Source organism: Oncorhynchus mykiss, chromosome 15, assembly GCF_013265735.2.
Source record: "Oncorhynchus mykiss isolate Arlee chromosome 15, USDA_OmykA_1.1, whole genome shotgun sequence".
In the NCBI taxonomy this organism is placed as follows: Eukaryota; Metazoa; Chordata; class Actinopteri; order Salmoniformes; family Salmonidae; genus Oncorhynchus; species Oncorhynchus mykiss.
In genome coordinates, this window is record NC_048579.1 from 671,369 (window position 1) to 698,080 (window position 26,712).

The following is a 26,712-nucleotide window of genomic DNA, read 5'->3' on the forward strand; positions in this document are numbered from 1 at the left end:
AGTCAATGTGGAGGCTATATACAGGGTGTTACCGGTACTGAGTCAATGTGGAGGCTATATACAGGGGGTGCTGGTACAGAGTCAATGTGGAGGCTATATACAGGGGGTACCGGTACTGAGTCAATGTGGAGGCTATATACAGGGTGTTACGGTACAGAGTCAATGTGGAGACTATATACAGGGGGTACTGGTACAGAGTCAATGTGGAGGCTATATACAGGGGGTACCAGTACTGAGTCAATGTGGAGGCTATATACAGGGGGTACAGAGTCAATGTGGAGGCTATATACAGGGGGGTACTGGTACAGAGTCAATGTGAAGGCTATATACAAGGGGTACCAGTACTGAGTCAATGTGGAGGCTATATACAGGGGGTACCAGTACTGAGTCAATGTGGAGGCTATATACAGGGGGTGCCTGTACTGAGTCAATGTGGAGGCTAAATACAGGGGGTACCGGTACAGAGTAAATGTGGAGGCTATATACAGGGGTTACCGGTACTGAGTCAATGTGGAGGCTATATACAGGGGGTACCATTACAGAGTCAATATGGAGGCTATATACAGGGGGTAGCGGTACTGAGTCAATGTGGAGGCTGTATACTGGGGGTACCGGTACAGAGTCAATGTGGAGGCTATATACAGGGTGTTACCGGTACTGAGTCAATGTGGAGGCTATATACAGGGGGTGCTGGTACAGAGTCAATGTGGAGGCTATATACAGGGGGTACCGGTACTGAGTCAATGTGGAGGCTATATACAGGGGGTGCCTGTACTGAGTCAATGTGGAGGCTAAATACAGGGGGTACCGGTACAGAGTAAATGTGGAGGCTATATACAGGGGTTACCGGTACTGAGTCAATGTGGAGGCTATATACAGGGGGTACCATTACAGAGTCAATATGGAGGCTATATACAGGGTGTATCGGTACAGAGTCAATGTGGAGGCTATATACAGGGGATACCGGTACTGAGTCAATATGGAGGCTATATACAGGGGGTACAGAGTCAATATGGAGGCTATATACAGGGGTTACCGGTGCAGAGTCAATATGGAGGCTATATACAGGGGGTACAGAGTCAATATGGAGGCTATATACAGGGGTTACCGGTACAGAGTCAATGTGGAGGCTACATACAGGGGTTACCGGTACAGAGTCAATAAGGAGGCTATATACAGGGTGTACAGTCAATATGGAGGCTATATACAGGGGTTACCGGTACAGAGTCAATATGGAGGCTATATACAGGGGGTACAGAGTCAATATGGAGGCTATATACAGTGGTTACCGGTACAGAGTCAATATGGAGGCTATATACAGGGGGTACCGGTACTGAGTCAATGTGGAGGCTATATACAGGGTGTTACCGGTACTGAGTCAATGTGGAGACTATATACAGGGGGTACTGGTACAGAGTCACAGAGTCAATGTGGAGGCTATATACAGGGGGGTACCGGTAAAGAGTCATTGTGGAGGCTATATACATGGGGGTACCGGTACAGAGTCAATGTGGAGGCTATATACAGGGTGTTAAGGTACAGAGTCAATGTGGAGACTATATACAGGGGGTACTGGTACAGAGTCAATGTGGAGGCTATATACAGGGGGTACCAGTACTGAGTCAATGTGGAGGCTATATAGAGGGGGTGCTGGTACTGGGTCAATGTGGAGGCTAAATACAGGGGGTACCGGTACAGAGTAAATGTGGAGGCTATATACAGGGGTTACCGGTACTGAGTCAATGTGGAGGCTGTATACAGGGGGTACTGGTACAGAGTCAATGTGGAGGCTATATACAGGGGGTACCACTACAGAGCCAATATGGAGGCTATATACAGGGTGTTACCGGTACTGAGTCAATGTGGAGGCTATATACAGGGTGTTACCGGTACTGAGTCAATGTGGAGGCTATATACAGGGGGTACCGGTACAGAGTCAATGTGGAGGCTATATACAGGGGGTACCGGTACAGAGTCAATGTGGAGGCTATATACAGGGGGTGCCTGTACTGAGTCAATGTGGAGGCTAAATACAGGGGGTACCGGTACAGAGTAAATGTGGAGGCTATATACAGGGGTTACCGGTACTGAGTCAATGTGGAGGCTATATACTGGGGGTACCATTACAGAGTCAATATGGAGGCTATATACAGGGGGTAGCGGTACTGAGTCAATGTGGAGGCTGTATACTGGGGGTACCGGTACAGAGTCAATGTGGAGGCTATATACAGGGTGTTACCGGTACTGAGTCAATGTGGAGGCTATATACAGGGGGTGCTGGTACAGAGTCAATGTGGAGGCTATATACAGGGGGTACCGGTACTGAGTCAATGTGGAGGCTATATACAGGGGGTGCCTGTACTGAGTCAATGTGGAGGCTAAATACAGGGGGTACCGGTACAGAGTAAATGTGGGGGCTATATACAGGGGTTACCGGTACTGAGTCAATGTGGAGGCTATATACAGGGGGTACCATTACAGAGTCAATATGGAGGCTATATACAGGGGGTAGCGGTACTGAGTCAATGTGGAGGCTGTATACTGGGGGTACCGGTACAGAGTCAATGTGGAGGCTATATACAGGGTGTTACCGGTACTGAGTCAATGTGGAGGCTATATACAGGGGGTGCTGGTACAGAGTCAATGTGGAGGCTATATACAGGGGGTACCGGTACTGAGTCAATGTGGAGGCTATATACAGGGTGTTACGGTACAGAGTCAATGTGGAGACTATATACAGGGGGTACTGGTACAGAGTCAATGTGGAGGCTATATACAGGGGGTGCCTGTACTGAGTCAATGTGGAGGCTAAATACAGGGGGTACCGGTACAGAGTAAATGTGGAGGCTATATACAGGGGTTACCGGTACTGAGTCAATGTGGAGGCTATATACAGGGGGTACCATTACAGAGTCAATATGGAGGCTATATACAGGGGGTAGCGGTACTGAGTCAATGTGGAGGCTGTATACTGGGGGTACCGGTACAGAGTCAATGTGGAGGCTATATACAGGGTGTTACCGGTACTGAGTCAATGTGGAGGCTATATACAGGGGGTGCTGGTACAGAGTCAATGTGGAGGCTATATACAGGGGGTACCGGTACTGAGTCAATGTGGAGGCTATATACAGGGTGTTACGGTACAGAGTCAATGTGGAGACTATATACAGGGGGTACTGGTACAGAGTCAATGTGGAGGCTATATACAGGGGGTACCAGTACTGAGTCAATGTGGAGGCTATATACAGGGGGTACAGAGTCAATGTGGAGGCTATATACAGGGGGGTACTGGTACAGAGTCAATGTGAAGGCTATATACAAGGGGTACCAGTACTGAGTCAATGTGGAGGCTATATACAGGGGGTACCAGTACTGAGTCAATGTGGAGGCTATATACAGGGGGTGCCTGTACTGAGTCAATGTGGAGGCTAAATACAGGGGGTACCGGTACAGAGTAAATGTGGAGGCTATATACAGGGGTTACCGGTACTGAGTCAATGTGGAGGCTATATACAGGGGGTACCATTACAGAGTCAATATGGAGGCTATATACAGGGGGTAGCGGTACTGAGTCAATGTGGAGGCTGTATACTGGGGGTACCGGTACAGAGTCAATGTGGAGGCTATATACAGGGTGTTACCGGTACTGAGTCAATGTGGAGGCTATATACAGGGGGTGCTGGTACAGAGTCAATGTGGAGGCTATATACAGGGGGTACCGGTACTGAGTCAATGTGGAGGCTATATACAGGGGGTGCCTGTACTGAGTCAATGTGGAGGCTAAATACAGGGGGTACCGGTACAGAGTAAATGTGGAGGCTATATACAGGGGTTACCGGTACTGAGTCAATGTGGAGGCTATATACAGGGGGTACCATTACAGAGTCAATATGGAGGCTATATACAGGGGGTAGCGGTACTGAGTCAATGTGGAGGCTGTATACTGGGGGTACCGGTACAGAGTCAATGTGGAGGCTATATACAGGGTGTTACCGGTACTGAGTCAATGTGGAGGCTATATACAGGGGGTGCTGGTACAGAGTCAATGTGGAGGCTATATACAGGGGGTACCGGTACTGAGTCAATGTGGAGGCTATATACAGGGTGTTACGGTACAGAGTCAATGTGGAGACTATATACAGGGGGTACTGGTACAGAGTCAATGTGGAGGCTATATACAGGGGGTACCAGTACTGAGTCAATGTGGAGGCTATATACAGGGGGTACAGAGTCAATGTGGAGGCTATATACAGGGGGGTACTGGTACAGAGTCAATGTGAAGGCTATATACAAGGGGTACCAGTACTGAGTCAATGTGGAGGCTATATACAGGGGGTACCAGTACTGAGTCAATGTGGAGGCTATATACAGGGGGTGCCTGTACTGAGTCAATGTGGAGGCTAAATACAGGGGGTACCGGTACCGAGTCAATGTGCAGGTTAGTTAGTCAAGTTATTTTGTACATGTAGGTAGGGGTAAAGTGACTATGCATAGCTAATAAACAGCGAGAAGCAACAGTGTAAAAACAAAGGTAGGGGGCCGTGTCAATGTAAATAGTCCGGGTGGCCATTTGATACATTTTTCAGCAGTCTGACAGTAGTATGACTTGGGGGGAGAATTTTGGTCCTAGACTTGGCGCTCCGGTACCGCTTGCCATGTGGTAGCAGAGAGAACAGTCTGTGACTACGGTGACTGGAATCTTTGACATTTTTGGGACTTTCTCTTTGGGCCTTCCACCGAGTATACATTGGGGCAAAAAAGTATTTAGTCAGCCACCGATTGTGCAAGTTCTCCCACTTAAAAAGATGAGAGAGGCCTGTAATTTTCATCATAGGTACACTTCAACTATGACAGACAAACAAAGAAACATTATTTTCTCCAGAAAATCACATTGTAGGATTTTTAATGAATTTATTTGCAAATTATGGTGGAAAATAAGTATTTGGTCACCTACAAACAAGCAAGATTTCTGGCTCTCACAGACGTGTAACTTCTTCTTTAATAGGCTCCTCTGTCCTCCACTCATTATCTGTATTAATGGCACCTGTTTGAACTTGTTATCAGTATAAAAGACACCTGTCCACAACCTCAAACAGTCACACTCCAAACTCCACTATGGCCAAGACCAAAGAGCTGTCAAAGGACACCAGAAACAAAATTGTAGACCTGCACCAGGCTGGGAAGACTGAATCTGCAATAGGTAAGCAGCTTGGTTTGAAGAACCAACTGTGGGAGCAATTATTAGGAAATGGAAGACATACAAGACCACTGATAATCTCACTCGATCTGGTGTTCCACGCAAGATCTCACCCAGTGGGGTCAAAATGATCACAAGAACGGTGAGCAAAAATCCCAGAACCACACAGGGGGACCTAGTGAATGACCTGCAGAGAGCTGGGACCAAAGTAACAAAGCCTACCATCAGTAACACACTACACCGCCAGGGACTCAAATCCTGCAGTGCCAGACGTGTCCTCCTGCTTAAGCCAGTACATGTCCAGGCCCGTCTGAAGTTTGCTAGAGAGCATTTGGATGATCCAGAAGAAGATTGGGAGAATGTCATATGGTCAGATGAAACCAAAATATAACTTTTTGGTAAAAACTCAACTCGTCGTGTTTGGAGGACAACGAATGCTGAGTTGCATCCAAAGAACACCATACCTACTGTGAAGCATGGGGGTGGAAACATCATGCTTTGGGGCTGTTTTTCTGCAAAGTGACCAGGACGACTGATCCGTGTAAAGGGAAGAATGAATGGGGCCAGGTATTGTGAGATTTTGAGTGAAAACCTCCTTCCATCAGCAAGGGCATTGAAGATGAAACGTGGCTGGGTCTTTCAGCATGACAATGATCCCAAACACACCGCCCGGGCAACGAAGGAGTGGCTTCGTAAGAAGCATTTCAAGGTCCTGGAGTGGCCTAGCCAGTCTCCAGATCTCAACCCCATAGAAAATCTTTGGAGGGAGTTGAAAGTCCGTGTTGCCCAGCAATAGCCCCAAAACATCACTGCTCTAAATCAAATCAAATCAAATGTTATTTGTCACATACACATGGTTAGCAGATGTTAATGCGAGTGTAGCAAAATGCTTGTGCTTTTAGTTCCGACAATGCAGTAATTACCAACAAGTAATCTAGCTAACAATTCCAAAACTACTACCTTATAGACACAAGTGTAAGGGGATAAAGAATATGTACATAAAGATATATGAATGAGTGATGGTACAGAGCGGCAAAGGCAAGATACAGTAGATGATATTGAGTGCAGTATATGCATATGAGATGAGTATGTAAACAAAGTGGCATAGTTTAAGTGGCTAGTGATACATGTATTACATAAAGATGGCAAGATGCAGTAGATGGTATCGAGTACAGTATATACATATGAGATGAGTATGTAAACAAAGTGGCATAGTTAAAGTGGCTAGTGATACATGTATTACATAAAGATGCAGTAGATGATATAGAGTACAGTATATACATATACATATGAGATGAATAATGTAGGGTATGTAAACATTATATTAGGTAGCATTGTTTAAAGTGGCTAGTGATATATTTTACATAATTTCCCATCAATTCCCATTATTAAAGTGGCTGGAGTTGAGTCAGTGTGTTGGCAGCAACCACTCAATGTTAGTGGTGGCTGTTTAACAGTCTGATGGCCTTGAGATAGAAGCTGTTTTTCAGTCTCTCGGTCCCAGCTTTGATGCACCTGTACTGACCTCGCCTTCTGGATGATAGCGGGGTGAACAGGCAGTGGCTCGGGTGGTTGTTGTCCTTGATGATCTTTATGGCCTTCCTGTGACATCGGGTGGTATAGGTGTCCTGGAGGGCAGGTAGTTTGCCCCCGGTGATGCGTTGTGCAGACCTCACTACCCTCTGGAGAGCCTTACGGTTGTGGGCGGAGCAGTTGCCGTACCAGGCGGTGATACAGCCCGACAGGATGCTCTCGATTGTGCATCTGTAGAAGTTTGTGAGTGCTTTTGGTGACAAGCCGAATTTCTTCAGCCTCCTGAGGTTGAAGAGGCGCTGCTGTGCCTTCTTCACGATGCTGTCTGTGTGGGTGGACCAATTCAGTTTGTCTGTGATGTGTACGCCGAGGAACTTAAAACTTACTACCCTCTCCACTACTACTGTTCCATCGATGTGGATAGGGGGGTGTTCCCTCTGCTGTTTCCTGATGTCCACAATCATCTCCTTAGTTTTGTTGACGTTGAGTGGATATCTGCATGGAGGAATGGGCCAAAATACCAGCAACAGTGTGTGAAAACCTTGTGAAGACTTACAGAAAACGTTTGACCTCCGTCATTGCCAACAAAGGGTATATAACAAAGTATTGAGATAAACTTTTGTTATTGACCAAATACTTATTTTCCACCACAATTTGCAAATAAATTCATTAAAAACCCTACAATGTGATTTTCTGGATTTCTTTTCTTCTCATTTTGTCTGTCATAGTGTACCTATGATGAAAATCACAGGCCTCTGTCATCTTTTTAAGTGGGAGAACTTGCACAATTGGTGGCTGACTAAATACTTTTTTGCCCCACTGTATATGGTAGGAAGCTTGGCCCCAGTGATGTACTGGGCTGGACGCACTACATACACTCTGTAGCGCCTTACGGGCAGATGCCGAGCAGTTGCCATACCAGGCAGTGATGCAACCGGTCAGGATGCTCTCGATGGGGCAGCTGAAGCACTTTTTGAGGATCTGGGGACCCATGCAAAATCTTTTCAGCCTCCTGAGGGGGGAAAGGTGATGTCGAGCCCTCTTCAAGACTGTCTTGGTGTGTTTGGACCATGATATTTCATTGGTGATTTGGACACCAAGGATCTTGAAACTCTCGACCCGCTCCCACTACAACCCAGTCGATGTAAATGGGGGCCTGCCTTGTCCTGTAGTCTACGATCAGCTCCTTTGTCTTGCTCACATTGAAAGAGAGGTTGTTGTTCTGGCACTACACTGCCAGGTCTCTCTATAGGCTGTCTCATTGTTGTTGTGTCATCAGCAAACTTATTGATGATGTTGGAGTCGTGCTTGGCTATGCAGTGGTGGGTGAACAGGGAGTACAGGACGGGACTAAGCACGCACCCCTGAGTGGCCTCAGTGTTGAGCATCAGTGTGGTGGAGGTGTTGTTGCCTACCCTTACCACCCTGGGGCGGCCCGTCAGGAAGTCCAGGATCCAGTTGTAGAGAAAGGTGTTTAGTCCAGAGTCCTTAACTTAGTGATGAGCTTTGTGGGCACTATGGTGTTGAACTCTGAGCTGTAGTCAATGAATAGCATTCAGTGTGTTCATATTTGTCCAGGTGTGAAAGGGCAGCATGGAGTGCGATTGAGGTTGCGTCATCTGTAGATCTGTTGGGGCGGTATGTGAATTGGAGTAGGTCTAGGGTTTCTGGGATGATGGTGTTGATGTGAGCCATGACCAGCCTTTCAAAGCACTTCATGGCTACCGACGTGAGTGCTACGGGGCGGTAGTCATTTAGACAGGTTACCTTCTTTTCCTTGGGCACAGGGACTATGGTGGTCTGTTTGAAACATGTAGGCATTACAGACTCGGTCAGGGAGACGTTGAAAATGTAGGTGAAGACACTTGTCAGTTGGTCCACACATGCTCGGAGTACACGTCCTGGTAATCCATCTGGCCCCGCGGCCTTGTGAATGTTGACCTATTTAAAGGTTTTGCTCACATCGGCTGCGGAGAGCGTGATCACACAGTCTTCCGGAACAGCTGGTGGTCTCATGCATGCTTCAACCCTCCGGAACAGCATTCAACTCAAATAATGCATAGTTTGTTTAATGTAAAAAACAAATGAATCAATGAAATCGAACCGACCTCAAAAAGCACTAAGTGCTGAGCACTAACATTCAGACAAACATCATTATTCAGTAAGTGCCAGACAAGCAGATAGGAGGCATGCGGGGGAGCTGTACTCACGTCATCTCCAGTGTTGTTGGCGTTATAACCACAGTTCAGGGCGATGTCCAGTGGGTGCATTTCAGTCCAACCCTCTGAGGTACATGTCTTAGACAGGTTACCTAGGGAACACATAATACAGGTAGAGGTTACCTAGAGAACACAGGATACAGGTAGAGGTTACCTAGAGAACACATGATACAGGTAGAGGTTACCTAGAGAACACAGGATACAGGTAGAGGTTACCTAGAGAACACAGGATACAGGTAGAGGTTACCTTGAGAACACAGGATACAGGTAGATGTTACCTAGAGAACACAGGATACAGGTAAATGTTACATAGAGAACACATGGTACAGGTAGAGGTTACCTAGAGAACACAGGATACAGGTAGAGGTTACCTAGAGAACACAGGATACAGGTAGAGGTTACCTAGAGAACACAGGATACAGGTAGAGGTTACCTAGAGAACACAGGATACAGGTAGAGGTTAAGGGGAGAACACAGGATACAGGTAGATGTTACCTAGAGAACACAGGATACAGGTAGAGGTTACCTAGAGAACACAGGATACGGGTAGATGTTACCTAGAGAACACAGGATACAGGTAAATGTTACCTAGAGAACACAGGATACAGGTAAATGTTACCTAGAGAACACAGGATACAGGTAGAGGTTACCTAGAGAACACAGGATACAGGTAGAGGTTACCTAGAGAACACAGAATACAGGTAAATGTTACCTAGATAACACAGGATACAGGTAGAGATTACCTAGAGAACACAGAATACAGGTAAATGTTACCTAGAGAACACAGAATACAGGTAAATGTTACCTAGAGAACACAGAATACAGGTAAATGTTACCTAGAGAACACAGGATATAGGTAGAGGTTACCTAGAGAACACAGAATACAGGTAAATGTTACCTAGAGAACACAGGATACATGTAGAGGTTACCTAGAGAACACAGAATACAGCTAAATGTTACCTAGATAACACAGGATACGGGTAGAGGTTAACAAGTGAACACAGGATACAGGTAGAGGTTACCTAGAGAACACAGCATACAGGTAGATGTTACCTAGAGAACACAGGATACAGGTAGACGTTACCTAGAGAACACATGACAGGTAGAGGTTACCTAGAGAACACATGATACAGGAAGAGGTTACCTAGAGAACACAGGATACAGGTAGATGTTACCTAGAGAACACAGGATACAGGTAGATGTTACCTAGAGAACACAGGATACAGGTAGATGTTACCTAGAGAACACATGATACAGGTAGAGGTTACCTAGAGAACACAGGATACAGGTAGAGGTTAAGTAGGGAACACAGGATACAGGTAGAGGTTACCTAGAGAACACAGGATAAAGGTAGAGGTTACCTAGAGAACACAGGATACAGGTAGAGGTTACCTAGAAAACACAGGATACAGGTAGAGGTTACCTAGAGAACACATGATACAGGTAGAGGTTACCTAGAGAACACAGGATACAGGTAGAGGTTACCTAGAGAACACAGGATACAGGTAGAGGTTACCTAGAGAACACAGGATACGGGTAGAGGTTACCTAGGGAACACAGGATACAGGTAGAGGTTAAGGGGAGAACACAGGATACGGGTAGAGGTTACCTAGAGAACACAGGATACAGGTAGAGGTTAAGTAGGGAACACATGATACGGGTAGAGGTTACCTAGAGAACACATGATACAGGTAGAGGTTACCTAGAGAACACAGGATACAGGTAGAGGTTACCTAGAGAACACAGGATACAGGTAGAGGTTACCTAGAGAACACAGGATACAGGTAGAGGTTAAGGGGAGAACACAGGATGCAGGTGGAGGTTACCTAGAGAACACAGGATACAGGTAGAGGTTAAGTAGGGAACACAGGATACAGGTAGAGGTTACCTAGAAAACACAGGATACAGGTAGAGGTTAAGGGGAGAACACAGGATACAGGCAGAGGTTAAGGGGAGAACACAGGATACAGGTAGATGTTACCTGGAGAACACAGGATACAGGTAGAGGTTAAGTAGGGAACACAGGATACAGGTAGAGGTTACCTAGAGAACACAGGATACGGGTAGAGGTTACCTAGAGAACACAGGATACAGGTAGAGGTTAAGTAGGGAACACAGGATACAGGTAGAGGTTAAGTGGAGAACACAGGATACAGGTAGAGGTTACCTAGAGAACACAGGATACAGGTAGAGGTTAAGGGGAGAACACAGGATACAGGTAGAGGTTACCTAGAGAACACAGGATACAGGTAGAGGTTAAGTAGGGAACACAGGATACAGGTAGAGGTTAAGTAGGGAACACAGGATACAGGTAGAGGTTAAGGGGAGAACACAGGATACGGGTAGAGGTTACCTAGAGAACACAGGATACAGGTAGAGGTTAAGTAGGGAACACAGGATACAGGTAGAGGTTAAGGGGAGAACACAGGATACGGGTAGAGGTTACCTAGAGAACACAGGATACGGGTAGAGGTTACCTAGAGAACACAGGATACAGGTAGAGGTTATGGGGAGAACACAGGATACAGGTAGAGGTTACCTAGAGAACACAGGATACAGGTAGAGGTTAAGTAGGGGACACAGGATACAGGTAGAGGTTACCTAGAGAACACAGGATACAGGTAGAGGTTAAGTAGGGAACACAGGATACAGGTAGAGGTTAAGGGGAGAACACAGGATACGGGTAGAGGTTACCTAGAGAACACAGGATACAGGTAGAGGTTAAGTAGGGAACACAGGATACAGGTAGAGGTTAAGGGGAGAACGCAGGATACGGGTAGAGGTTACCTAGAGAACACAGGATACAGGTAGAGGTTAAGGGGAGAACACAGGATACAGGTAGAGGTTACCTAGAGAACACAGGATACAGGTAGAGGTTAAGGGGAGAACACAGGATACAGGTAGAGGTTACCTAGAGAACACAGGATACAGGTAGAGGTTACCCTGCAGTGTTCTATCGTAGGCAGTGTTCTCTCTGTCTCTCTGTGTCTCTCTCTGTCTCTTTAAACTGACTGTCAGTCTGGATGGAAGGCATTGTTGATCATCAGTGTCTGTTTAACTCTTTGATGTTTGAGCGGTTCCGGACCAGTTCAAACTGATATTTTGCTGGATAGAGTACTTTATGAGTGTCACAGGGTCCAGAGTCTTATAATGCCAGAAACCCCATCAGCCTGCTTTCCACTACCACTCTGGAGCTGACATCATCAGCCTGCTTTCCACTACCACTCTGGAGCTGACATCATCAGCCTGCATTCATCTACCACTCTGGGGCTGACATCATCAGCCTGCTTTCATCTACCACTCTGGAGCTGATATCAAATCAAATCAAATGTATTTATATAGCCCTTCGTACATCAGCTGATATCTCAAAGTGCTGTACAGAAAACCCAGCATAAAACACCAAACAGCAAGCAATGCAGGTGTAGAAGCACGGTGGCTAGGAAAAACTCCCTAGAAAGGCCAAAACCTAGGAAGAAACCTAGAGAGGAACCAGGCTATGTGGGGTGGCCAGTCCTCTTCTGGCTGTGCCGGCTGGAGATTATAACGGAACATGGCCAAGATGTTCAAATGTTCATAAATGACCAGCATGGTCGAATAATAATAAGGCAGAACAGTTGAAACTGGAGCAGCAGCACGGCCAGGTGGACTGGGGACAGCAAGGAGTCATCATGTCAGGTAGTACTGGGGCATGGTCCTAGGGCTCAGGTCCTCCGAGAGAGAGAAAGAAAGAGAGAATTAGAGAGAGCACATGTGGGGTGGCCAGTCCTCTTCTGGCTGTGCCGGGTGGAGATTATAACAGAACATGGCCAAGATGTTCAAATGTTCATAAATGACCAGCATGGTCGAATAATAATAAGGCAGAACAGTTGAAACTGGAGCTTGCTTTCCACTACCACTTGGAAAGCTGACATCATCAGCCTGCTTTCCACTACCACTTTGGAGCTGACATCATCAGCCTGCTTTCCACTCCCACTCTGGAGCTGACATCATCAGCCTGCTTTCATCTACCACTCTGGAGCTGACATCATCAGCCTGCTTTCCACTACCACTCTGGAGCTGACATCATCAGCCTGCTTTCCACTACCACTGGAGCTGACATCATCAGCCTGCTTTCATCTACCACTCTGGAGCTGACATCATCAGCCTGCTTTCCACTACCACTCTGGAGCTGACATCATCAGACTGCTTTCCACTACCACTCTGGAGCTGACATCATCAGCCTGCTTTCCACTCCCACTCTGGAGCTGACATCATCAGCCTGCTTTCATCTACCACTCTGGAGCTGACATCATCAGCCTGCTTTCCACTACCACTCTGGAGCTGACATCATCAGCCTGCTTTCCAATAAACTCTGGAGCTGACATCATCAGCCTGCTTTCCACTACCACTCTGGAGCTGACATCATCAGCCTGCTTTCCACTACCACTCTGGAGCTGACATCATCAGCCTGCTTTCCACTACCACTCTGGAGCTGACATCATCAGCCTGCTTTCATCTACCACTCTGGAGCTGACATCATCAGCCTGCTTTCCACTACCACTCTGGAGCTGACATCATCAGCCTGCTTTCCACTACCACTGGAGCTGACATCATCAGCCTGCTTTCAGCTACCACTCTGGAGCTGACATCATCAGCCTGCTTTCCACTACCACTCTGGAGCTGACATCATCAGACTGCTTTCCACTACCACTCTGGAGCTGACATCATCAGCCTGCTTTCCACTCCCACTCTGGAGCTGACATCATCAGCCTGCTTTCATCTACCACTCTGGAGCTGACATCATCAGCCTGCTTTCCACTACCACTCTGGAGCTGACATCATCAGCCTGCTTTCCACTAAACTCTGGAGCTGACATCATCAGCCTGCTTTCCACTACCACTCTGGAGCTGACATCATCAGCCTGCTTTCATCTACCACTCTGGAGCTGACATCATCAGCCTGCTTTCCACTACCACTCTGGAGCTGACATCATCAGCCTGCTTTCCACTACCACTGGAGCTGACATCATCAGCCTGCTTTCAGCTACCACTCTGGAGCTGACATCATCAGCCTGCTTTCCACTACCACTCTGGAGCTGACATCATCAGACTGCTTTCCACTACCACTCTGGAGCTGACATCATCAGCCTGCTTTCCACTCCCACTCTGGAGCTGACATCATCAGCCTGCTTTCATCTACCACTCTGGAGCTGACATCATCAGCCTGCTTTCCACTACCACTCTGGAGCTGACATCATCAGCCTGCTTTCCACTAAACTCTGGAGCTGACATCATCAGCCTGCTTTCCACTACCACTCTGGAGCTGACATCATCAGCCTGCTTTCCACTACCACTCTGGAGCTGACATCATCAGCCTGCTTTCCACTACCACTCTGGAGCTGACATCATCAGCCTGCTTTCATCTACCACTCTGGAGCTGACAATCATCAGCCTGTTTTCATCTACCACTCTGGGGCTGACATCATCAGCCTGCTTTCATCTACCACTCTGGAGCTGATATCAAATCAAATCAAATGTATTTATATAGCCCTTCGTACATCAGCTGATATCTCAAAGTGCTGTACAGAAAACCCAGCATAAAACACCAAACAGCAAGCAATGCAGGTGTAGAAGCACGGTGGCTAGGAAAAACTCCCTAGAAAGGCCAAAACCTAGGAAGAAACCTAGAGAGGAACCAGGCTATGTGGGGTGGCCAGTCCTCTTCTGGCTGTGCCGGGTGGAGATTATAACAGAACATGGCCAAGATGTTCAAATGTTCATAAATGACCAGCATGGTCGAATAATAATAAGGCAGAACAGTTGAAACTGGAGCAGCAGCACGGCCAGGTGGACTGGGGACAGCAAGGAGTCATCATGTCAGGTAGTACTGGGGCATGGTCCTAGGGCTCAGGTCCTCCGAGAGAGAGAAAGAAAGAGAGAATTAGAGAGAGCACATGTGGGGTGGCCAGTCCTCTTCTGGCTGTGCCGGGTGGAGATTATAACAGAACATGGCCAAGATGTTCAAATGTTCATAAATGACCAGCGTGGTAGAATAATAATAAGGCAGAACAGTTGAAACTGGAGCTTGCTTTCCACTACCACTTGGAAAGCTGACATCATCAGCCTGCTTTCCACTACCACTTTGGAGCTGACATCATCAGCCTGCTTTCCACTCCCACTCTGGAGCTGACATCATCAGCCTGCTTTCATCTACCACTCTGGAGCTGACATCATCAGCCTGCTTTCCACTACCACTCTGGAGCTGACATCATCAGCCTGCTTTCCACTACCACTTTGGAGCTGACATCATCAGCCTGCTTTCCACTCCCACTCTGGAGCTGACATCATCAGCCTGCTTTCATCTACCACTCTGGAACTGACATCATCAGCCTGCTTTCCACTACCACTCTGGAGCTGACATCATCAGCCTGCTTTCCCCTACCACTCTGGAGCTGACATCATCAGCCTGCTTTCCACTACCACTCTGGAACTGACATCATCAGCCTGCTTTCCCCTACCACTCTGGAGCTGACATCATCAGCCTGCTTTTCACTACCACTCTGGAGCTGACATCATCAGCCTGCTTTCCACTACCACTCTGGAGCTGAAATCCTCAGCCTACTTTCATCTACCACTCTGGAGCTGACATGAAGTGTCAGTTTTCACACACAACATTTGCATGAATTCACTGCTCGAGAGTTTAGATGTAGTTCAGTTTACATAGAGTACCAACCTCCTGGACAGTTTAGATGGAGTAGCCAACTCCCCCAGAGTTTAGATGGAGTAGCCAACTCCCCCAGAGTTTAGATGGAGTAGCCAACTCCCCCAGGGTTTAGATGGAGTAGCCACGTTCTGGGGAGATTAGATGGAGTAGCCAACTCCCCCAGAGTTTAGATGGAGTAGCCAACTCCCCCAGAGTTTAGATGGAGTAGCCAACTCCCCCAGAGTTTAGATGGAGTAGCCAACTCCCCCAGAGTTTAGATGGAGTAGCCACGTTCTGGGGTGATTAGATGGAGTAGCCAACTCCCCCAGAGTTTAGATGGAGTAGCCACGTTCTGGGGAAATTAGATGGAGTAGCCAACTCCCCCAGAGTTTAGATGGAGTAGCCAAGTCCCCCAGAGTTTAGATGGAGTAGCCAACTCCCCCAGAGTTTAGATGGAGTAGCCACGTTCTGGGGAGATTAGATGGATTCAGAGGGAGTGTGTTGTTCTAATGGGGAAAGTCAGGAAAAAGGAAACACATAGAGCAACAGCGATCAATCAGCCTTGTCCAGTCCACTGGTTCTGTCTGCACAGAGTTAATAAAGTTTAGACAGAATATTTTTTAGAGCAGAGAGCTGTTGTACATTAAGAAATGGAATACAATAATTGTAAATCAAACACTGCTGGGGAGTGATTACTGTTTTCTGTAAACTAACAGGAATCCAGCCAATCCATAAAACCTTTTATTCCCTGGCATCGATCCTATCACATCAAGCCTGTAGTTGCCGTCTGTGTGAGATGGAACCTCTTTGTCTCATCGTCTCTCCTTTCCTTCCAAGACCTCTGACAGGCTGGCAGAGCACAGACACTGACTGGCTCTAAGTCATGTCTCTCTGGCAGGAATATGGATGATCAGCATGAAATATCAAATCAAATTATATTTGTCATATGTGCTAGATACAACAGGTGAAAAGGCCATGAGCCAACAACGCAGTTTTATAGATATAGAGTGGCAATGGGACTCTGTTCATCTCTCCTGATAGAACAAAAGGGCTAAACAGACATTGCTGTGGCACATGGATGAATGTTTCTCCAGTTAGAGAACACCTCCATGACGATAGTCGACGCAAATTGGTTTTAAAAGAGGACCATTCAATAAATCCACATCGTTATCGAACACTTGCCTAAACGGGAACATACAATAATCAATATATTGTCACCACAGCTTGATCTGCCAATACCAACTATGTTTAGTGACATTTAGGAACTGATTGCATCAATATGGTAGCTTCACCCAGAATACATCAGTCTTATAAGGAGATGTTTTTAAGGAGCATGTGTCACACTCATACACACATATTCATGCTCACACACACACTCATGTTAATCTAGATTATTTGCCAAAAAAGTTTGAGGTAATGTCCTATGATGTTAATTGAAAAGTGGATAATTATTTAAGTACTTAAATTCTCGGGTCAGAGGGCTGTCTCAGAGAGAAACAGATTTACTTCATCTGAGGATATTTGGAGACACGTCAATTTACCAAAATCCATTTAACTTTTTAAGAGCTGTATCATTTCAAACACTCATCTGGCCCTTCACTCATCACTCATCTGGCCCTTCGCTCATCTGGCCCTTCATTCATCACTCATCTGGCCCTTCGCTCATCACTCAACACTCATCTGGCCCTTCACTCATCACTCAACACTCATCTGGCCCTTCACTCATCTGGCCCTTCACTCATCACTCATCTGGCCCTTCACTCATCTGGCCCTTCACTCATCTGGCTCTTCACTCATCACTCATCTGGCCCTTCACTCATCTGGCCCTTCACTCATCACTCATCTGGCCCTTCGCTCACCTGGCCCTTCACTCATCACTCATCTGGCCCTTCACTCATCTGGCCCTTCACTCATCTGGCCCTTCACTCATCTGGCCCTTCACTCGGGAGGTCCGTGAGGTGACGCACAATTGGCCTAGCGTCATCCGGGTTAGGGAGGGATTGGCCGGTAGGGATATCCTTGTCTCATCACGCACCAGCGACTCCTGTGGCGGGCCGGGCGCAGTGCACGATAACCAAGGTTGCCAGGTGCACGGTGTTTCCTCCGACACATTGGTGTGGTTGGCTTCCGGGTTGGATGCGCTCTGTGTTAAGAAGCAGTGCGGCTTGGTTGGGTTGTGTATCGGAGGACGCATGATTTCAACCTTCGTCTCTCCCGAGCCCGTACGGGAGTTGTAGCGATGAGACAAGATAGTAGCTATTAACAATTGGATACCACGAAATTGGGGAGAAAAAAGGGGGTAACATTTTAAAACAACAAAAAAAATAAGAAAAGTGACTGCTCTGAACTGATTATTCAGAGTTGGCTATACTGGATTTTGATTGGCCAATGCATGTTAAAGTGAGTTTTTCCCCTCTTTCCTCTGTCAATACTCCATATTCCTGAACGAATTTGGGACCTCAGCTGAGAACTTCATTCTCTAAATGATCACCAGATGGCACCTCGATCGGTTCGCAGGTTTTCTTGCTAAAATGGGTTTATTTTATTTGCATTATCCAAAAGGCACTTTTTGAAATGACCTCCAAGAAATTCCACAAAGTTGTCAACAGTGACACTCGAATCACAGAGAACAATTATTTATGAACACTCCCTTCCATTTGAATATTTGAGAAATATGTTGTTAATTTAATTAAAAACAATATATTCTCTGCCAGCTTTTAGCTCATCAAACCAATGCTCAAATTACATACAAAAGTAAAATGTTGAGACAGTTTCATCAAACAGAAGTAAAACGTTATAGCTATGTCTATTCTCTCTATTCTGTCTATTCTCTCTATTCTCTCTATTATCTCTATTCTCTCTATTCTGTCTATTCTGTCTACTCTGTCTATTCTGTCTATTATCTCTATTCTGTCTATTCTGTCTACTCTGTCTATTCTCTCTATTCTGTCTACTCTGTCTATTCTGTCTACTCTGTCTATTCTCTCTATTCTGTCTATTCTGTCTATTCTGTCTATTCTCTCTATTCTGTCTATTCTGTCTACTCTGTCTATTCTCTCTATTCTGTCTACTCTGTCTATTCTGTCTATTCTGTCTACTCTGTCTATTCTCTCTATTCTGTCTATTCTCTCTATTCTCTCTATTCTGTCTACTCTGTCTATTCTCTCTATTCTGTCTACTCTGTCTATTCTGTCTATTCTTACCTGGATTGCCAGTATTACTACTCTTTGCCCAAATCTAGAATATTATTTTGAGTCTCACCCCAAATAATATGTGTAATAGTCAATGTTGATCTGCACTTAGATGGATATTACAACATCTTAGCCTGATTTATCCTGACTTTCTGACAATTGTGTAATTAACTATTGAAATGTAAACAGCAGGTAATTAGACCAGTTACAGAAACGGATTACAATACCAAAACAAAAAAACATAATATTTCACTCAAGTCAACCTTACCAACAAGATTGTAATACAGTCATCAGTAACATTCACATTAACCTACTGGACCTCCGTAGCACAAACAAACAACAAGATGAAGCAAAGATGATTCACTTTATTTTAAATTATGTTGTAACAGTGAATGAAATCACACATTGTTAAATGTGGTAGCTGCAAACTGTCTGCGTTTACATCCCTCTCAGTCCAATCACTATAGTAGAGGGAGAGAGGAGAGAAAAAGTGTGGGGGGGGAATTAGGTGGAGGTTCAGATCTCCTGTACAGGTATCCTCCTGTAGTTTATCAACCAGATATAAATTAGAATCAGGTGCACTGGATTAGGCTTGGAGAAAACCGAGAAGATGGTAACTCTCCAGGAGAGAGTCCCCAAGTCCAGAACAGACTATGGGAGGTGCACATTACTACATAGAGCCATGACTATGTGGAACTCTATTCCACATCATGTAACTGACGCAAGCACTAAAATTAGATTTTTTTAAAAACACAAGAATACACATTATGGAACAAAATGTTCCATAAAGCCAAAGTGAAAAGAAATTGCTACAATTTTTTTTTAAAGAACACAAATTAAATAACTAAAATATAGTCATTACATAAGTATTCACCCCTTTTGTTTAGGCAATCCTAAATTAATTCAGGAGTCAAATTTGGCTTAACAATTTACATAATACGTTACACGGGTTCACTCCGTGTGAGATAATAGTAAACCGTGGGGTGTTGGGTTGAGCAGAGATTAAAACAGAGAAAGGGAGGTTTTAGTCAGCAAACACAACTTTACTAAGACAGAAAATCACGTAGGTTTGGCTCGGTCATCCTTCTCAGCTTTGGCTCTGTGTCGGTCTCTCCCTTCTCTCTCGCGGTGTGCCATCGTGCTCCCTTTATGTGGCCTCCACGGCTGGTTGGCACTTTCCCCTAGTTACCTCCACTTGGACCTATCTGTGTCGGGGTGCCTGGCTCGTGTACTCAAAGCAGAGGGAGCCAACGTCGCCTCACATACCTCCCTTTTATTACCACCCCCTGGGGTAGACCTCCTGGGATACCACAAGAGGTTGACATGATTAATGAATGACTACCCCTTCTTCTGTCCCCCATACAATCAACATCTGTAAGGTCTCTTAGTCACGTTTTGAATTTCAAGCCCAGATTATTAAACTACAAAGTCAAGGGAGCATTTTGGAAAGCCTCATAAAGAAGGGCAGTGATTGGTAGATGGGTAACAATAACAAAGCAAACATTTCATTTTTAAGCATGGTCAACTTAATAATGATGCTGTGGATGATGTATTCAACTACCTAGACACATGAAAGATAATGTTGTTTTTGAACTGAGCAGCAGGATAGAGAGGAAACTGCTCTGGGATGTCACCATGGTGATATTAAAACAGCTACGTAATTCAGTGGTTGTGATGGAAGAAAACTGAGGATGGATCAACAACATGGTTGTGACTCCACAATAATGACCTAAATGTCATGTATACTCCCTTTCCGGTGCTTGAGGTCAGCAGGCTGCTCATTATTACGCACACCTGTCACCATCGTTACACGCACCAGTGCCTCTTCAGACTGACCTGGACTCCATCACCTGCCTGATTACCTTCCCTATATACAGTTGAAGTCTGAAGTTTACATACACCTTAGTCAAATACATTTAAACTCATTTTTTCACAATTCCTGACATTTAATCCTAGTAAAAATTCCCTGTCTTAGGTCAGTTAGAATCAACACTTTATTTTAAGAATGTGAAATGTCAGAATAACAGTAGAGAGAATTATTTATTTCTGCTTTATTTTCTTTCATGACATTCCAAGTGGGTCAGAAGTTTACATACACTCAATTAGTATTTGGTAGCATTGCCTGTTTAACTTAGGTCAAACGTTTCGGGTAGCCTTCCACAAGCTTCCCACAATAATTTGGGTGAATTTTGGCCCATTCCTCCTGACAGAGCTGATGTAACTGAGTCAGGTTTGTAGGCCTCCTTGCTCGCACATGCTTTTTCAGTTCTGCCCACAAATTTTCTATTTTCATTTTGCCACAACTTTGGAAGCATGCTTGGGGTCATTGTCCATTTGGAAGACCCATTTGCAACCAAGCTTTAACTTCCTGACCGATGTCTTGAGATGTTGCTTCAATATATCCACAATTTTCTGTCCTCATGATGCCATGAGTGCACCAGTCCATCCTGCAGCAAATCATCCCCACAACATGATACTGCCACCCCTGTGCTTCACGGTTGGGATGGTGTTCTTCGGGTTGCAAACCTCTCACTTTTTCCTCCAAACATAATGATGGTCATTATGGCCAAACAGTTCTATTTTTGTTTCATCAGACCAGAGGACATTTCACCAAAAAGTATGATCTTTGTCCCCATGTGCAGTTGCAAACTGTAGTCTGGCTTTTTTATGGTGGTTTTGGAGCAGTGGCTTCTTCATTGTTGAGTGGCCTTTCCGGTTATGTCAATATAGGACTCAGTGGCTAAAGATAATTTTGTACCCGTTTCCTCCAGCATCTTCACAAGGTCCTTTGCTGTTGTTCTGGGATTGATGTGAACTTTTCACACCAAAGTACGTTCATCTCTAGGAGACAGAACGAGTTTCCTTCCTGAGCGGGATGACGGCTGCGTGGTCCCATGGAGTTTATACTTGTGTACTATTGTTTGTACCGATGAACGTGGTACCTTCAGGCATTTGGCAATTGCTCCCAAGGATGAACCAGACTTGTGGAGGTCTACAGTTTTTTTTTCTGAGGCCTTGGCTGATCTTTTGATTTTCTCCTGATGTCAAGCAAAGAGGCACTGAGTTTGAAGGTAGGCCTTGAAATACATCCACAGGTACACCTCCAATTGACTCAAATGATGTCAATTAGCCTCTCATAAGCTTCTAAAGCCATGACATAATTTTCTGGAATTTTCCAAGCTGTTTAAAGTCACAGTCAACTTAGTGTATGTAAACTTCTTACCCACTGGAATTGTGATACAGTGAATTATAAGTGAAATAGTCTGTCTGTAAACAATTGTTGGAAAAATGACTTGTGTCATGCACAAAGTAGATGTCCTAACCGACTTGCCAAAACTATAGTTTGTTAACAAGAAACTTGTGAATTCGTTGAAAAATGAGTTTTAATGACTCCAACCTAAGTGTATGTAAACTTCCGACTTCAACTGTATGGGTTAGGGTTAGGCTTAGGGTTAGGGGTTAGGGGTTAGGGTTCTCTCTGTTCTGTTGTTACACGCTACTCGTGTTTCTTGTTTTGTTCCTTGTGTTTTTTATTTTAAAAGTCACTCCCTGAACTTGCTTCCTGACTCCCAGAGCATACTGCTTGAAAATAAATCTATGGCAAGACTTGAATCTGAATCACAAAAAAAAAAGAATTTATTTCACTTTGACATTACTGAGCATTTTGTTTAGATCGTTGACAAAAAAATGTACAATTAAGTCTATGATGTAATCATCAATGTCAATGTCCTTATCCGGGATCGAGGCATTTAAGTCACATCAGAACCAAAATATCCGGGCTCGTGTCATGGATGCAGTTATCAAGACTTCAAAATTGGTTTGTTGATATGTAACAGCCCTCTGTGTGATTTGAAAACAGTTTTGTGAAATATACTTTTGCCTTCTGAAAAAAAGGGATTAAATAGGTGTATATTTTTTAAATGTTTTATATATATATATATATACCCACTACCGGTCAAAAGTTTTACAACACCTGCTCATTCAATAATAATACATTCATTTTTTACTATTTTACTATTTTACTATACTTTGCTGGTGACACTGTGTGTGGTTTATTTAGAATTCAAGGCACACTTAACCAGCATGGCTACCACAGCATTCTGCAGCGATACGCCATCCCATCTGGTTTGCGATTAGTGGGACTATCATTTGTTTTTCGACAGGACAACGACCCAAAACACAACTCCAGGCTGTGTAAGGGCTATTTGACCAAGAAGGAGAGTGATGGAGTGCTGCATCAGATGACATGGACTCCACAATCACCTCAAACCAATTTAGATGGTTTGGGATAACTTGGACCGAGATTGAAGGAAAAGCAGCAAACAAGTGCTCAGCATATGTGGGAACTCCTTCAAGACTGTTGGAAAAGCATTCCTCTTGAAGCTGGTTGAGAGAATTCCAAGGGTCTGCAAAGCTGTTATCAAGGCGAAGGATGGCTACTTAGATAAATCTAAAATCTAAAATATATTTAGATTTGTTTAACTTCACTAAGGGTGGGGGGCAGCATTCGGAATTTTGGATGAAAAGCATGCCCAAATTAAACTGATTGCTACTCAGGCCCAGAAGATAGGATATGCATATAATTAGTAGATTTGGATAGAAAACAATCTAAAACTGTTAAAATAATGTCTGTGAGTATAACAGAACTGATATGGCAGGCGAAAACCCCAGGAAAATCCAATTATTTTGAAAGGCTGTTTTTCCATTGAAAGCCTATCCACCATACAAAGACTTAGGACCCAGTTCACGAGCTCTGTGGTTTCCTCTACATGTGCCCAGTCTTTAGGCATTGTTTCAGGCTTTTACTCTGAAAAATGAGGGAGATACAGCACTTTCAATCAGTGGCCAGTGGAAATTTCCATTCATCAGCCATGTGTCTGATCAGGAACGCGCCTTTCTTGTTTCTCCTTTCCTATTGACGAAACCTTTGTCCGGTTGAAATATTATTGATTATGACAAAAACAACCAGGGGATTGATTTTAAACATCGTTTGGCATGTTTCTACTAACTTTAATTGTACTTAAAAAAAATGTTTAGTCTGGATTTAGTGAACTCGCCTTAAGCATTCCGATTACTGGACAAAACCCGCCAATGTTAACTGAGATTTTTGGATATAAATATGAACTTTATCCATCACGACTGGTCTGCCAACGTAATTGTCCGATGTGGTTTCAACAGGCTTTTCCGGTGCAATGTCACCGAAGACCCATCTGCTAGCCCCGGCCCGCTAGCTTTCTGAACGCCGTTTCTCCCGCTCACCTAGAGTAGTAGCAACTACTGAATGGCTTCCTGACTTATTGCTGCTCATTGGACCCTATGATCACTCAGCTACACAGCTGATGCCTGCTGGACTGTTCACTAACGCACCTCTTTTTGTTTATATGTCAGCCCCAGCCTCCAACTCAGGCCCTGTATGTACCTAACTGACCCTCTCTGCCCATTCATCGCCGTTTACCCATTGTTGTCTTAGCTCCCCCAATCAACACCTGTGATTGCTTTATGCCTCTCTCTAATGTCAATATGCCTAGTCTGATGCTGTCTCGGTTAGTACTTATTGTTTTATTTCCCTGTAGAGCCCCCAGTCCCGCTCAACATGCCTAAGATAGCTCTTTTGTTCCCCCCAATACAAATGCGGAGACCTCACCTGACTTAACTGGTGATGAAACCTCTCTCATCATCACTCAACGCCTAGGTTTACCTCCACTGTACTCACATCTTACCATACCATTGCCTGTATATTATGCCCTGAATCTATTCTACCACACCCAGAAATCTGCTCATTTTACTCTCTGTCCCCAACTCACTAGACGACCAGTTCTTACAGCCTTTAGCCGTACCCTTATCCTCCTCCTCCTCTGTTCCTCTGGTGATGTAGAGTTTAACCCAGGCCTTGTAGCCCCCAGTTCCACTCCTATTCCCCAGGTGCTATCATTTGTTGACTTCTGTAAACGTAAAAGCCTTGGTGTCATGCATGTTAATATCAGAGGCCTCCTCCCAAAGTTTGTTTTATTCACTGCTTCAGCATACTTCGCCAACCCTGACGTCCTTGCCGTGTCTGAATCCTGGCTTAGGAAGGCCAGCAAAAATTCGGAAATTTCCATCCCAAACTATAACATTTTCCGTCAAGTTAGGACTGCCAAAGGGGGTGGAGTTGCAATCTACTGCAGAGACTCTGTCATAATATCCAGGTCTGTCCCCAAACAGTTCGATCATCTACTTTTAAAAATCCAACTGTCCAGAAATAAGTCTCTCACTGTTGCCGCTTGCTATAGACCCCCCCCCTCCCCCCCCACACACACACTCCCCAGCCCCCAGCTGTGCCCTGGACACCATATGTGAATTAATTGTCCCCCATTTATCTTCAGAGTTTGTACTGTTAGGTGACCTAAACTGGGATATGCTTATCACCCCGGCCATCCTACAATCTAAGCTAGATGCCCTCAATCTCACACAAATTATCAAGGAACCCACCAGGTACAACCCTAAATCCATAAACACGAGCACCCTCATAGATATAATCCTGACCAGCCTTCCCTCTAAACACACCTCTGCTGTCTTCAACCAGGATCTCACCGATCACTGCCTCATTGCCTGCGTCCGTAATGGGTCTGCGGTCAAACGGCCACCCCTCATCCCTGTCAATGCTCCCTAAAACACTTCAGTGAGCAGGCCTTTCTAATCAACCTGGCTCGGGTATCCTGGAAGGATATTGACCTCATTCCGTCAGTAGAGGATGCCTGGTTATTCTTTAACCTCTAGCGTCGAGCAATCCCGTATCCGGGAGCGTAATCATAGCCTCAAGCTCATTACCATAACGCAACGTTTCCTATTCATGAAAATCGCAAATGAAATGAAATAAATATATTGAAACACAAGCTTAGCCTTTTGTTAACAACACTGTCATCTCAGATTTTCAAAATATGCGTTACAGCCAACGCTAGACAAGCATTTGTGTAAGTTTAGCATGGCATAATGCTATGCTAGGCTGTGCTGGCAGCAGGCAACATTTTCACAAAAATAAGAAAAGCAACCAAATTAAATCATTTACCACCAACTACTTCTCAGATAGAGTTCCATTGTGTCAAATCGGAGGGCCTGTTGTCCGGACCTCTGGCAGTTTCTATGGGGGTGCCACAGGGTTCAATTCTTGGGCCGACTCTTTTCTCTGTATACATCAATGATGTCGCTCTTGCTGCTGGTGACTCTCTGAACCACCTGTACGCAGACGACACCATTCTGTATAATTCTGGCCCTTCTTTGGACACTGTGTTAACAAACTTCCAGACAAGCTTCACTGCCCTCACCCGCCCGCCCGTCTAGCATCACTACTCTGGATGGTTCTGACTTAGAATATGTGGACGACTAAAAATAGCTAGATGTCTGGTTAGACTGTAAACTCTCCTTCCAGACTCATATTAAACATCTCCAATCCAAAATTAAATCTAGAATCGGCTTCCTATTTCGCAACAGAGCATCCTTCACTCATGCTGCCGAACATACCCTTGTAAAACTGACTATCCTACCGATCCTTGACTTTGGCGATGTAATTGACACTCTACTCAGCAAATTGGATGCAATCTATCACAGTGCAATCCGTTTCGTTACCAAAGCCCCATACACTATCCACCACTGCTCTCATTGGCTGGCCCTCGCTTTATATTCGTCGCCAAACACAATGTCTCCAGGTCATCTATAAGTCTTTGCTAGGTAAATCCCTGCCTTATCTCAGCTCACTGGTAACCATAGCAGCACCCACCCGTAGCACGCGCTCCAATAGGTTTATTTCACTGGTCATCACCAAAGCCAATTCCTCCTTTGGCTGCCTTTCCTTCCAGCTCTCTGCTGCCAATGACTGGAACGAATTGCAAACATCACTGAAGCTGGAGTCTTA

General features: G+C 45.1%; 1 protein-coding gene across 1 annotated transcript in view; it reads right to left on the reverse strand.

The window, feature by feature from the left end:
• The window catches only part of vipr1b (vasoactive intestinal peptide receptor 1), a 232,596-nt gene that overhangs the window by 98,571 nt on the left and 107,313 nt on the right, over positions 1-26,712 (reverse strand). Inside the window, 1 exon segment of the mRNA NM_001124642.1 lies at positions 8,941-9,041. Coding sequence (NP_001118114.2) covers positions 8,941-9,041 — 101 coding nt within the window.